The sequence below is a fragment of the Gobio gobio genome (assembly GCF_949357685.1).
Source record: "Gobio gobio genome assembly, chromosome: 2".
Taxonomy (NCBI): domain Eukaryota; kingdom Metazoa; phylum Chordata; class Actinopteri; order Cypriniformes; family Gobionidae; genus Gobio; species Gobio gobio.
In genome coordinates, this window is record NC_137098.1 from 28,250,359 (window position 1) to 28,265,354 (window position 14,996).

General features: G+C 37.5%; 1 protein-coding gene across 2 annotated transcripts in view; it reads right to left on the reverse strand.

Moving 5' to 3' along the window:
• lrch4 (leucine-rich repeats and calponin homology (CH) domain containing 4) overlaps nucleotides 1-14,996 on the reverse strand; it is a 56,746-nt gene that overhangs the window by 13,297 nt on the left and 28,453 nt on the right. For both annotated transcript variants that reach the window (XM_079810362.1, XM_079810361.1), the window contains exons 6-15: nucleotides 14,821-14,914; nucleotides 14,583-14,691; nucleotides 13,971-14,059; nucleotides 11,071-11,129; nucleotides 7,345-7,479; nucleotides 6,820-6,897; nucleotides 6,438-6,489; nucleotides 6,278-6,341; nucleotides 999-1,094; nucleotides 795-892 (exon numbers count right to left, since the gene is read on the reverse strand). In XM_079810362.1, the coding sequence (XP_079666488.1) occupies nucleotides 795-892; nucleotides 999-1,094; nucleotides 6,278-6,341; nucleotides 6,438-6,489; nucleotides 6,820-6,897; nucleotides 7,345-7,479; nucleotides 11,071-11,129; nucleotides 13,971-14,059; nucleotides 14,583-14,691; nucleotides 14,821-14,914 (874 nt within the window). The remainder of the gene's footprint in view (nucleotides 1-794; nucleotides 893-998; nucleotides 1,095-6,277; nucleotides 6,342-6,437; nucleotides 6,490-6,819; nucleotides 6,898-7,344; nucleotides 7,480-11,070; nucleotides 11,130-13,970; nucleotides 14,060-14,582; nucleotides 14,692-14,820; nucleotides 14,915-14,996) is intronic.

Consider the following 14,996-nt stretch of genomic DNA (forward strand, 5'->3'; position numbering starts at 1 on the left):
TAAACTCCTGTCCAACCCTTAAACAATACTAGGCTACAATAAATATAACTGTCCCATAACATGAAAGAAACTCGTTGTGACTTGAAAATGTAGCTTATAGTAAAATGTATTTGCATAATTACATATGTTTTTATTACTTTTTAACTTATTACACTACTGTTCAAAAGTCGATTTATGAAAGATTTTTAAAAATCGTTTTGAAAGAAGCCTCTTTGCTCACCAAGACTGCACTTATTTGATCATAAATACAGTAATAAATATATTGTGAAAAATTAGTACAATTCAAAATATTTTTTTGGTTTTTATAATGTAATGTATCCCTAATTCAAAGCTGAATTTTCAGCATCATTACTCCAGTCTTCAGTGTCACATGATCCTTCAGTAATCATACAAATTTGCTGCTCAAGAAACATTTCTTATTATTATAATCCATGTTGCTTAATATTTTTGTGGGAACAGTTTTACACTATTGCAGGATTATTTTATGAACATAAAGAAAAGAACAGCATGTATAGTGATATAAATATTTTGTAACAATGTCAAATTGAAAAATGTATGAAAATGAATAATGCGCATTGCTGAATAAAAGTATTAATTTCCTTAAAAAAAATCTTACTGACCCCAAACATTTGAGCAGTAGTGTACATTTTGTGTTTTAATTTGGTTTGAGTTATGGAAAGATAAAGACTAAGACTAAGGTAAACAACATGGGCTAAGGTGAACAAAAATGGGCTAAGGTGTGTCAGAGGAGCTATAGATGGAGAGATGATTAATAATACAGGATGCTTCTTTACTTTACGCAGTTGCAAGATGTCTGTTCTTTCCTCTCGTGGGGATCTGAGTGTGGAGCGTGATTCACTGCGGCCAGACTCCGCCAAACTGTTTCCTGATCCTGAGAAAACGAGCGCAATAGGGAGATTTACAACGTATATTACTGACCAAATCAAGATTATAGATCCTACAATCCTATAGTAACTTCTGTGAGTGTGTGTGTATACCAGTCTTGACGTTGCAGCGTGAAGATGCGCGGAATAAAAAGCTGTTGGGTTTGGGAGCAGAACCTGTAGGAGAAGAGGGCTTCACGGAGGACGCATCTGTAATATGTCATAAACAAGATTCATCAAATACTTAAATTAAGTTCATTAAGACTTGGTTCCCACCAATACAGCTTCAGCAGAATTAAACAAAACTGTAATCAATACATTGTTTCTATCAACAAAAGAAATGACATTGCTCTCAAGAACACCAAAGCAAACATACAACAACAATAAAAACCCTGTCAAAAAGCTGTTGAAGCACTTTTGTAACTGCGCTACCCTCTAGTGGCCACACTGCTTTAATGGGGGTTCATTTCTAAAGAATTTCTATAGGTAACTGAAAGGAAGTCTTTCCTTTGAATCGCTGCATGTCGATTGTCTGTCACAGACCATGTTTGTTTGGCGCTCAATGGAGACAAGTGAAGCAACATTCACTGTTGTTTGGCAAATGTTTGCAGGCGAAATTCAGTCATTACAATAGGTAAATAAATTTCACATGAGGGTAAGAGATTTTGCCATGCAGATTCTGCAACGGGTTTAAAGGTCCCGTTTTTCCTGTTTTTTTGAAGCTTTGATTGTGTTTACAGCGTGCAATATAACATGTGTTCATGTTTCGCGTGTAAAAAACACAGTATTTTTCACACAATTTACTTATCTATATACCGCTGTTTTCACTGTCCTAAAAACGGCTTGAGGATTTCCTTATTCTATGAAGTCCCTCCTTCAGAAATACGTAACGAGTTCTGATTGTGCCAGCGGTTCCCGTGTTGTGATTCGACAGCAGCTTAGCGCACGTTGCCCGGGAAGGTCACGCCTCTTACCATTACGGGGAGATGCATGTGCGTCCCTGAAGGCCAAACAAAGGTGATTTGACTCCGGGATGAAAATAAAGGCCAATTAACAGCGTCTCGACGGCATGGCGACAAACACACTACAAACGCAACACTTCCTCTTCTCCACGTGGGAGAGCAACAAGACCACGCCCCCTTTTTTATGTATTCTTGTGGGCGGAGGTTAGTCGACAAACTGTTCTATTGACGTCATTAAAGCAGGATGTACAGGGATGTAGTCCAAACCGGCCGTTCGCTGTAGGCTTTGAAAGGGAACTTCTGTTAGATAAAATATCTCGCTTGGCATTGAACTTTGAGCTTTATAATTTTACAGGTATTATTTATAATCTAACAGCAACATTACACACTAACTAAAGTTTGAAAAATGTGATCACGAAGAACAGGACCTTTAAGTTGGTCATGTAAATTAGCAGCATTGAGCAACAGAAAGCTGCTTAGTTTGAAAGTGACTTCTGCATCACTACAATACCTTTTTCCCGGCTAAAATGACCCTTATACATTTTTAACAGTTTGTTATCCATATTAAATCCATGTGATACAGAAATCTGTGATAAAATGAACAGTTTTTATGTTTGGTCAATATATTGTAGAGTTACTTTAGATACAGTTCCGTAATAGAACAGAAAATGCTCATGCGAGTTTATTATAGCGTTCTCTTCGCAAGTTATAATGTGGTATTTTTCCTGAAAAATGCTATTAAGGCATTCCCATTATTTGCATCCTGCTAATCCAATAAAATAACCAAAACTCATTAAAGTGCCCTCATTATGCTATTTTAAAAGTTCCTCGTTTTGTTTTGGAGGTTTCCTACAATAATCACATGCATCCAAGGCCAAATAGCACTTTAATTTTCTCATAATATACATTGCAGTATGACTTCTTTTCTCACAGTGTCTGAAACGGTTCGATAAAAAATGTGGTCTCTCTAAACCCCTCCTTTCCGATAACCGGTGATGTGATGCGGACAATAATGATGTCATTGTTGTTCATGAGCAGCCAATGAAGACAATGGGTTGACATTATGGCATTATGCAAATTTGTTACAAAACTATGTAGGTTCGTGCAGGAAGCAAGGATGGAATTACTGATAACTCGTTTCTTTGGGAGACAATAACTTCATTTATCGTGTACTTTGAAACTTTACGGACCTTTTACATTCACAAACAGCGATATTACACACAACATGAAAGGTAATATCCGAAAAAGCATAATAGGGACACTTTAAAAAATGCTGACTTCATGGGGCCTTCAAAATATGAAGATAAAAAAAGAAAGTTTTTTGAATTTAGTATTTTTTTCATATTAAATTGTTTAGAGCATAAGAAACAAATAGGGGGGGGGGCGCATTTTTAAAAATGATATTTTATTCATATTATGCCATGTCCTCGTAAGTGGACACCAGGATTTGGTTGTTTAAAAAATAAAATGACATGAAATTACATATGAAAACAAAAGGATTTATTTTTCATTCACCAATCAATTTTTAGGTTTTAACCAAACTTTGTTTAAAGATTATTCTCAACTGTTATGAAAGATATAACGGAATGAATGGATATACCATTTTACTTTATGCAATGTGTGGGTAAAATGGCCATACATGGGTTTTCCCATTCAATGCAATGTATCTATACACTGTCTCTAATTTACATATTCATGTGTTCTTGGAGCAGCATGTAATGAAAAAATAAGTGTAATAATGGTTGGCAACATTTTCATAATCATTTCTTTCCCTATTCACTTCTTGTGTCTCCTAAAATGCCTGATAAACATGCTTTAAAAGAAACACGCCACTTTTTTTGAAAATAGGCTTAACACTAGTTGAGTGTTACCGTTTTCGAATCCATTCAGCCGATCCCTGGGTCTGGCGGTAGCACTTTTAGCATAGATCATTGAATCGGATTAGACCGTTAGCATCTCGCTCAGGAAAAATATTGAAACTCTTTGGCCATTTTTTTGACTCTTCTGTAGAGCCTGAAAATAGGCTAACTTCCGTCAACATTACCAACATGACAACCTGCTTGCACAGGGAGCGTGCTAGGGACTATTTTATGAAGGTATTTTTGGTGCAAAACAACTAAACATGTGTGAGAGTGGAATTTGTAGCGGTAGAGCATATCCACACGTGTATCAATAAATTTGAAGTCACAGAGAAAAATATTTTAGGAGTTGTACACTTGTAGATTTTTTTTCTCACCTACAAACACAACACAACAGTTACACCTTCACAAATTCTTCACTGCAGGTGCACAAATCCTATTCTACGAATCACACATGAAGAAACTCATACGCTCACATTTTTGCTACAGTTGCTGCAGGAAATATGGTGCAAAACACATTCACACACCTGTATCAAAAATGTGAAGTCACAGAAAAAATTTGCACATCCGCAAATTAATATGTAATGAGAGTTGCACACTTGTAAAATATTTGATCACAAATGTATTTCTTTTCTTGGATTTTTTCCTAATACAATCACAAGTCCAATCACTACAACTGCTTGAATCTGCTGCTACGAGTCTCAAACATATTTTTTCGCCTTTAAATGACAAGTTCTGCGCGCTCTCACTTTTGCACCATATACTACGTGAAATGTGGAGCAAAAGTGATTTGTGCATCTGTGAGGCAGCGGCAGACCCTGTTCAGAGAGTAGAGAATTTCGGCCAATCAGAAGAGCTCTTTTAAACCGGTGGCGCACAACCGAGAAAGGGAAAAAAAACACGTACGGGAACTTGGTGCTTATAACATTTACATTTATGCATTTGGCAGACGCTTTTATCCAAAGTGACTTACAGTGCCCTTCGTACAGGGACAAACCCCCTGGAGCAACATGGAGTAAAGTGCCTTGCTCAAGGACACACTGGTGGTGACCGCTGGGATCAAACCAGCAACCTTCTGATATAAAAGCTCAAAACGCGCAATGTATATAATTAATATGATTCATGTTTCCATTAACCATGTTAATGTAGGTGTTTGTAGGCTACTTGCTTGAATTGTATATTGTACAATTGTGGATTAATTATACTATATATATCCATTAATTATACTATATTTTACTATATAGAGGAACAAGTTGACATCACCTGCTAGGGAGAGATTGCTCATGTTTTTTTCCCTTTCTCGGTCGCTTGCCACCGGTTTAAAAGAGCTCTTCTGATTGGCCGAAATTCTCTGCTCTCTGAACAGGGTCTGCCGCTGCCTCACAGATGCACAAATCACTTTTGCTCCACATTTCACGTAGTATATGGTGCAGAAGTGAGAGCGCGCAGAACTTGTCATTTAAAGGCGGAAAAAACTATGTTTGAGACTCGTAGCAGCAGATTCAAGCAGTTGTAGTGATTGGACTTGTGATTGTATTAGAAAAAATTCCAAGAAAAGAAATGCATTTGTGACCAAATATTCTTGAAGTGTGCAACTCTCATTGCATGGATTCACATATTAATTTGCGGATGTGCAAAATTTGTGTGAAGGTGTAACTGTTGTGTTGTGTTTGTAGGTGAGAAAAAAAATCTACAACTCCTAAAATATTTTTCTCTGTGACTTCAAATTTATTGATACACATGTGTGGATATGCTCTACAGCTATAAATTCCACTCTCACACGTGTTCAGTTGTTTTGCACCAAAAATACATTCATACCCATTTTCAGGCACAGCGGAATATCATTGTGCCTGCTGCATCCATGGTACAGCAGCAAAGTTCCTTGATTATTACGCAGGAATGAGAGTTTAGTTCCTAGCCATATCGGCCTAGTAAATTTTCTGTCGGCCTTAGTACACAATGTAACTACAGAAGAATCAAGTTTTAAATATGAAAAATATCGAAAATCTTTGGTCATTTTTTTGAGCGAGATGCTAACGGTCTAATCCGATTCAATGATCTATGCTAAGCTATGCTAAAAGTGCTACCGCCAGACCCGGAGATCGGCTGAATGGATTTGAAAACAGTAAAACTCAACTGTTTAACTCTAGGGGAGTTGGAAAATGAGCCCATTTCCAAAAACAGTGGAGTGTTCCTTTAAGTCCCGGTGTCCTCTATATGAAATCAATGTCTTGTTTTGTAACAGAAAGTCATATTTTGATTAGAAACCCCATAACATTTTCCTGAGATGTTGATTTATAACAAACAATAGAAAATGAGTCAGATTTAAATGATAACTACAAAATATTATCATATCTCCATAAGAGTGATCATTCAGTCATTTTTAAAGACCCAGGAGAAGTTGTTGTCCTGGTGAAACCTCAAAACAAATGGTATCTCTGTTAAGCCCTGAATGTGCTCTTTACAGGACATCCAGACTGTGACATGTATGGTGTCAGAGAAATTCACTAAAATATAATGTCCTCGCACCCAGGAGGTTAAAAGCAGCTGAAATATCTAGCATGAAAGGTACCTGTGCGACTGATGGAGCGCTGCAAAGACATCGTATGAGAGGGTTGAGAAATCTGATCTGCACTCTGAGAGAAAGAGACCGAAATAAAACCCATTAAGTATAATATTATGCATTTATGACAGAATGAGGTGGCGGGAGAGTGTAAATGTGAGGGACTCACTGCACATCTCTGTTTCGGGCCGTTGGGTGGAGAGCTGCTATCTGAATCACCACTAGAGGGACACAGAGATCAAAAATAAACATCACAAAAGTACAAAAACATGTTGACTGCTTTGTGAACTTCACTAACTAGCCAACTTCAGAGTGAATTTGTAACACAACAACCGCATCATGCATGTTTTATGAAGGTAAGTTAAATAAGGTATGTGTATTTGATTTGACTGTTCATTATGCCGCCACAGCTAGTAATCTGGTCTCACATTCAGATTTTTCCCTTCTCTTTGTTAAAGAGACACAGATTGCCTCAACAAAATGTTAACATCAGCACGCACGTAAACACAGAACACATAAACGCATTTGCAGGCCATTCGCTCCGCTCTTACCCTGAAAAGCTTCCTGTTCCTCCATGCTTTGTCGTCGTCGCCAAGTTACTTCCTGTTTTTACAGTCATCTTCTGCAAACTGTAAGACATCAAACGCGTATTAGTCAATAGCCTCCTAATACAAAAGCACACAGGACTTGTTCATACAAATAGAGGCATTCTGGGAGAGCCCTACTGATGTTTTTTATTTTCTTCTTCTGGCTGTTTTACTTTGATTCATAACTCTAAATGTGCCTTAAGACTTTAATGAAGTAAAGGCACATGACAGCAGGTAACAGTGGTTTCCTATACAACCACAATTGCTTTGATGACGAAGCATCAGCAAAGAAATAATAGAGGCCAATTTATGCACTTTAAAGCAGTCATGTGGTTTTGAAGACTTGCTTGCAGTGCATTAGCAAACAGGATTGATCGTTCTATCGCCTCTAAGGCCTAACAGTCTTTTTGACGCCCTATCACCCATTCACTCATGTTTCACTTCCACATTTCCTTGATTCATTCAATCCCACCAGCCACAGCCACTCACGTGCTGGCTTTGTTTCTCTGTTGCTGTGCTCTTTCTCTTTCCTGCCAGATGAGCAGGTTTCCAGGTCTCCTCCTCTCCTCTAAAGTGGGACTGGATGGTGAGCCGGAGTCTGAACCATCTCCAATCACAAATATCCTATATAAGGTAAAATAGATATTTTTAATACTTTAAGCATTCACCGAAAAGTTATTAATGAATATTACCTATTCTGAAGAAATTGTGGTGTCACCACCACTGTGCAAGGGTGTTGTGGGTGGTTGCTAAAGTATTTTTGTGTGGTTTTTAGTCATTGCTATGCAGTTTCTAGGTGATTACTTACTGGCTCAAGTCAAGAGCCTATCATTTTCTGGTCCCTAAATATGGCAATTTAAGTCTCAGGGATTTTTTTGTCCAATATAATCACCCACCAGGTGAAAACCATTCGTCTGATTGCTTAGAAACATAATAACACACCTTTCCACAACAAACCGCATGATTTGAGGTGTCACTTATGGTTAGGAGTTTGTTCCACAATATGAGCAATAGTAGAGTGATGTTTGCTGTCAGGCTGTGGTCCTCTACACAACTTTGGAACGGATTTAAAACACTAGGCATCATACACTTGCTGACTTTGTGAATGGCTAAAGAGAACAACTGGGTATCATACACTGAACGATAGAGAATCTCACACTATCAGACTTTTAGGTCATTCCAAACTCAACAAGCTCACGCAGAAACATGCGTATTGTTGCTTGGAGTTGTATGATGCATAACGTCAGATTGTCTGGTGAAAGACAATTACTCCCTGAGAGGACACTTTTCGCAGACAATGTCCCACGGAGTGAATCAACTGGGAATTGCCTTAATTTACATGTATTTTACTTCTCCTGAATTTCCCACCTCCCACTCCACTTCATGCTGAGAGATCACCCAAAATCTGTGTGATTTGGATGTAGGTTCTCACTGTACAAAATGATATGCGTTTGATATCGTTTGAAATGTCTCAGTGTGACTGGTACAACAATCTCGTCCCCACAGAAGTATACAAGAAGTTAATAAGAGTTTTTAGAGCTTTGAGATATTTTGCATATCATGATGGGTGTGGCTTTTGGAGCCATTTGGTCTCTTCTTTCAATCCAGGCAAATGGGAGCTCGATCCAATTTAAATTCCCTTTGTTATCATGTATTTCCATTTGAAAGAGGTTTCGGTCTGGTCTGAGTTACTTAAAGCGATGTAGTAGTGAGTTCGGGGCGCAATACTATAATAAGATTGGCCCGTAACACAGCAAATGCTCTGTGTTACGTAATATTCAGAAAGTCAGGAAATCTTTCAGTCTTTAGGCTATTTTGGAATATTTGATGTTATGTACGAATTATCTTTGAATTGATTATGTAATTGGCATTATACATTTACCTGACTGTTAATAAATTGCAACATTTTGACTTATTCTGATTTACTCTGGAATTATTAATTATCTCAGATTGTGAAACGAATATCATTTCAACAAAGGGTTAAAACGGAATGATTAAATATATATATATATATATATATATATATATATATATATATATATATATATATATATATATATATATATATATATATATATATATATATATATATATATATATATATATATATATATATATATATATCCCCTTCGCACACTGACACTTTTCCATGAAATCTATCAACTCCGAATGCAGAAAATATTCAGATTGGCTCTGACTTTCGGCAAGTAGTGCTGACTCCTCCAGACGGCAAATCTGGGCAAAAGTCATGTAGTGTATTTCAGCCTTTAGCAAACAGCACTAATTATGTCTACAATCTCGAAGAAGAGTGGGAAGAACATAAGGCCGAATGATATTGGGGGAAAAAAACAGACATTGCTATATTTCGATTTGCTGCATTATATATTGCAGTAGTTTTTAAAAAACGTTTTAACTTTATACATGAATAGCTCTATTTGTAAAGAATTAAACATTCAAGAATGACTGGGGTGATTTTGCAGGGTAGTGCATTTGCATAGAAATAAAAAAAGAAGCTAAAATTACTTTTTTTCCTCTGAAGACTTTAGTGCAACCCGTCCTTTTAGGGCTGAACAATTTGAGGAAAAACGTTGGGGTTTTGCACACCTGGGTACAATATTTACAAGAACAAACTCAAACCTTTTTCAGTAACCATAAAGTGATAAGAATTTAAAGAATACAACAACAACAACTCTTCACTTGAGATCATAGGCCACATTTCAATCACGATAAAATCATAATTATTATAATTTATCAAAATGTATGGTGATTATTATTGAACAAGTTTTAAACAAAACACTATATTGTAATAATAATAATAATCTTTTTTTAATTTATAGTACAGCTGTAAATTTACAATACTAATAGTTATGATGTCATTTTGTCATTTTCTACTGTTAAAACCTCAGGCTTTTATTTGGGTGAACAACAGCAGCGAGATTTTAATGCTTCTCCTCATTAGAAATGTAGTGAAATGGGTGGCACTGCTGGAACACATAACGTTACCAACAGGTGACTCGAACTCACAGCACAGTTCGCGCAGGAGTTTGTGTGGAGCACACACTCTAATACACTGAAACACCGGATCATACACCGGATATAAATCGCACAGAGCCCTAAAAGGATGGAGGGCTCTATTTTTTAGATTGTATTACCTTGTACTATTCATTTGGCTGCTGTTATAAACATTGAATAAAGCAGACTAGTTTACTGAGTAACTATGACAGTAAGATACTCAGTTACACTGAAACTGTGGGAGGAAATTCACTGTTGACTTTTCCCAGCACTCCCTCATGGATTGACCTTGCGTAATCACTGTGGAGGAGGGATCCAGCACACTTTAATTAAGAGACTCTGTGTTTCACGGTAACTATTTGAGCATGTATTATAATCAACTGAAGGATGTCACTGTGGCCTTCAAATCACAGTCAGTAATGCTGATTGTCAGCTTCTTTATTCTACCTTTGCATTTTGGTCTCCACAATGACCAACTCCACACATCTTCGCTGGCTTATTCCACACTCTAAGAAGAGCAACTGGAAATGTTCCGGCCTGCTGCCATGAGACAGTACAATGTCTCCCTTTCCTCCATTTATCATGCCCGTCCACATGTTACATAGCACGAAAAATGATCCTTACCAGCTGTATTCAAATGCATTCAAATTTGTGCACTCTTTGTACTTCCTCGCACTCTGTTTATTTAGCATTGTCTAGATTGAATGCAGTATGTCTACATGACTAATGTTTCTCCATAGCCAACAGTGAGAGCAGATCTATGACAAAAATATCCAAGACAAAATCTTCACTCTGTTACTTGGAATGAAAATATGCCATCTGCCTGACAGATTGTTAAAATATCTGATCCAGATCAAGCCGAAACTATTTGAAATAGTTTTGAATCTAACAAGAAACTGAGTAAGCTAACCTGACACCACACTTCAGCGCAGATCAGTATCTTGTGTCTGTAGGTCTAAAAGTTCCAATAGCAGTCACCTAATAGGCTGGTCAGATAAACCAGTGAGCGTTTACATCAAATTACACAAGCTGGATTATTTTGACACGGCTCAAATACAAACAAATTCCTATTTCTGACAGTTCTGCGGGGCCCTTCTTTATCTGAGGACCCTTCAGAGACAGCCTCCATTTTTATAATAACAGGATTTGTGAGCAATGTATGCATTTTATATTTGAGATCTGCACATGTACATAAGCCCTCACCTGCTGCCTGTAGATTCAGGGCTCTGGGACGATGTGCTGCTGGTACTTTCACTCTTTTCCTGTCATGGGGAGAGGGGATAGCATTTAAATATGACATTATATTAACATAATTTTACCGTATTAATTCAACATTAAAGCTCAAAAGGGCTAACATTTATAATGTTACAAATAATTTATATTTCAAATAAATGCTGTTCTTTTGAACATTCTTCTAAAATAGAAAACTGTCATTTTAAAGCTGCAGTCCGTAAGTTGTGTCTCTTTTTCGCCATCTCTGTTTGAAACCTGCAATTGCAGTTATTTGCGGAGTTATCATCTGTATGCGAGTTGTGCATCGGCACGGCTCCTCAGCGTGGATGAATCTAATGTTTTGAGGAGTTCGTGGCTGTCATTCATTCACCGCACCGGTGTGGATACTGTTTTTGATCAGATAAATGCAGCGTTGGGGAGCATAAGAGATTTCTTTCAAAATCCTTGTTAAAAATCTTGCTGACCCCAAGCTTTCAAACGGTAGTGCATATGTCTGAAAATATATCGAAAATGTAGAAGTTAAAGGGTTAGTTCAGACCTCCGTTCATCTTCGGAACAGAAATGAAGATATTTTAGTTGAAATCTGATGGCTCTGAAAGGCCTCCATTGGCACAATGGCACGGTTCACTCTCAAGACCCTTCAAAGGTACTAAAGACGTCGTTACAAAGTCCATCTCACTACAGTGGTTCTAAAATAACTTTATGAATCGGCGAGAATAGTTTTTGTGCGCAAAAAAACCCTAAATAACGACTTACATAGTTATGACGATTTCAAAACACGGCCTCATGAAGCTTCGAAGCGTTATGAATCAGTGAGCCGAATGATGATTCGGATCGCGTGTCAAACCGCCAAACTGCTGAAATTTGGCGATCCAAACCGCTGAATCGACTCGCTGATTCAGAACGCGTCGAAGCTTCATGATGCCTTGTTTTGAAATCGTCATCACTATGTAAGTCGTTATTTAGGGTTTTTTTGCGCACAAAAACTATTGTCGCCGATTCATAAAGTTATTTTAGAACCACTGTAGTGAGATGGACTTTGTAACGACGTCTTTAGTACCTTTTAAGGGTCTTGAGAGTGAACCGTGCCATTGTGTGAATGGAGGCCTTTCAGAGCCATCAGATTTCAACTAAAATATCTTCATTACTGTTCCGAAGATGAACGGAGGTCTGACGGTGTCGAACGACATGAGGGTAAGTAATTAATGACAGAATTTTCATTTTTGGGTGAACTAACCCTTTAAGATTATAAAAGCAAGTGCTAGTTGACTTAAAGGGATAGTTCACCCAAAAATCCCATAATTTACTCACCCTCAAGCCATCCTAGGTGTATATGACATTCTTCTTTCATACAATCAGAGTTATATTTTTAAAAATGTTCTGGCTAAACCAAGCATTATAATGGCAGTCCAAAATGTTAAGCTCAAAACAGTGCATCTATCCATCATATAACTGCTCCATACAGCTCCGGGGTGTTAATAAAGGCCTTCTGAAGTGAAGCAATGCGTTTTTGTAAGAAACATATCCATATTTAAAACTTTATAAAGTAAAACATCTAGCTTCCACCAGACCACCTTTCCGTATTCCATTATAAATCTTGGAAGAGCCAGGACATTTTTTAATTTAACTCTGATTGTATGCATATGAAAGAAGAATGTCATATGCACCTAGAATGACTTGTAAATTATGGGGTAATTTTCCGTCACAGTGTGAACTATCCCTTTAAAAGGTGCACCAAGTTGTTTTCCCCATGTAAAGCAGTTTTAACCCTAAAGAAATGAATAGTGAAGTTGACAGCACAAAGACATCACATGACTAGCTGAATATTTTTCACTTCATCTGTTACTTTTAGTTGTGGAATTTATTAAAAATCACAGATAACAAATATGCTTGCAAATGTGGTATTTATTTCTACAAGAGTTACAGTACGTTTACAGATTTTCACCAATTCAAATACATCCCGACTTTAATGTTTATATGTACCCTAAACTATAAGTTATCTAAAATATCTCTGTCGTTTTGAGTATGTAAATGGGTACATTAGTGTCAACATTACCATAGCAACAAGAACCTATTAGTGCTGCTGTCAGATTGAAAGACTTCTGCAATTTTCATTTTCTCAAAAACTGATTTGAATAAGTCATTGCTTCTTGCTTTCCAGTCTCTCAACAATCTTTTTTCACACCCACACCATCTTTATTGCGGTGACTGAGGTGTTTTTTTGTTCTGATTGAGCTAAGTATTAAGTCGAACAGATTATTAGGCTGCATGCAAATGTAGCTAGCTATTGACATCAGTAATAGACTACTAACAAACTATTGTTTGCTGCCAAGTATAGATCAGTATAGATCTTCAAATTCCAAGACCACTGGAGTTTCAGCCAACCTGGGACCCTACACTGCATCTGTGTAGGGTCCCATTTGGGCCAAAAACCCAAAGTGCACCTTTAGGGCCAGATTTACTAACAGCTTGCATCAGCACAAACCCTCTTTTGCCGTTAAAAAACTACTTTCAGGATTTACTAAAGACACGCAGTTATATAGGGTTGAAATAAATGGGAGGAGAGTATTTAAATGAATCACGCAAGGTGATTTACTAAAATTGGTGTAGGTCAATTTACTGGTGTTTGCGCCCAAAAAAGCACGTCTTAAACCAGACGCTAACTGGTAGATTGCATTAGTCATTATGGGAATGATCCGGCTGCATCTGTGTTCATTAAATTGCGCGTTGTCAGTGGATCACGCGCAGAACTTTCCACTCCCTTCTGAGTTTTTATGGAATTGCTATCTCACGCTAATTTGCTGTGTTTAGTAAATCTGGCACTTAATGTTCAGTGTACTGATTCTGTAACTGCAGTAAGTCCTCCTGACCTGAGAGGGCTCTGTAGGGTGACACCTCTCCTCCTCTTCCTCCATTGCGCTGTTGTCTATGAAATCCACTTGCTCAAGCTCTCCATTCACTACAGAGAGAACCAAGAGGTTATAGAAGCATTTAAATCACAACCAACCAGGATCTAGAACAGCGGTTCTCAGCCTTTTTTACTCCAAGGCCCCCAATAGTCCACAGCAATATTTGGAGGCCCCATTAATTTTCCAGTTTTTTTTTATTTACTGGATTAATAATGAATTAAAAAATATATATATATTTTAACATTTCTACTAGACAAAACATTTTGAAGCTTGTTATTCTTTATTTAGAAAATGTATATAAATGCCCATGAGGTTATAATATTTTTGTTTAATTTAAACTACTTTTACAGGTCTTGAAATCCTACTTTTAAAATTAGGCCTCCTCATATATCCAGGTATTCCAAGAATCCTGGTTCTTTAAATACCAAACAGTATGAGAAATATTTCGATTTGTAGTAGATTTCATTTTAAAGCTTGTTTTGTCTTATTTTTAGTAGTTCTTATTTTAGCCCCCCTAGTGAACCCCACCCCCCTGGTTGAGCACTACTGATCTAAAGATTTCATTAACCTTACCTTTGGGTGTATCGAGTAACGGGTCTCTCTCCTCTTCCTCTTGAAAATTTGTGTGTTCGCGGGAAATGTCAGTCAATCGCAATGACCGTTCCGAGAAATCATCAGCAGACTAGAGTGAAACAACACAGACGCACAAACACAGCCGCTTGCATCATCCAATAAAATTACTCTCGATAAGCCTTTAGCAACCATAGTCCAAATGGTGCATTAGTGCTTAAATTCGCAGCTCTCTTTATACCTCATTTCCTGACCATCTTTTGCTGCCACTGTCAACGCTGTTAAAGCCAGAATCCAGTCCACCATACTGACCGGGGAACAGGTCTTGATCCAGACTGCAGAGACCACACACACACACACACGCACATTAGCAGAAGCATGAGTAGCATCTTCAGTGAAACAGGCGATTAAAGCTTT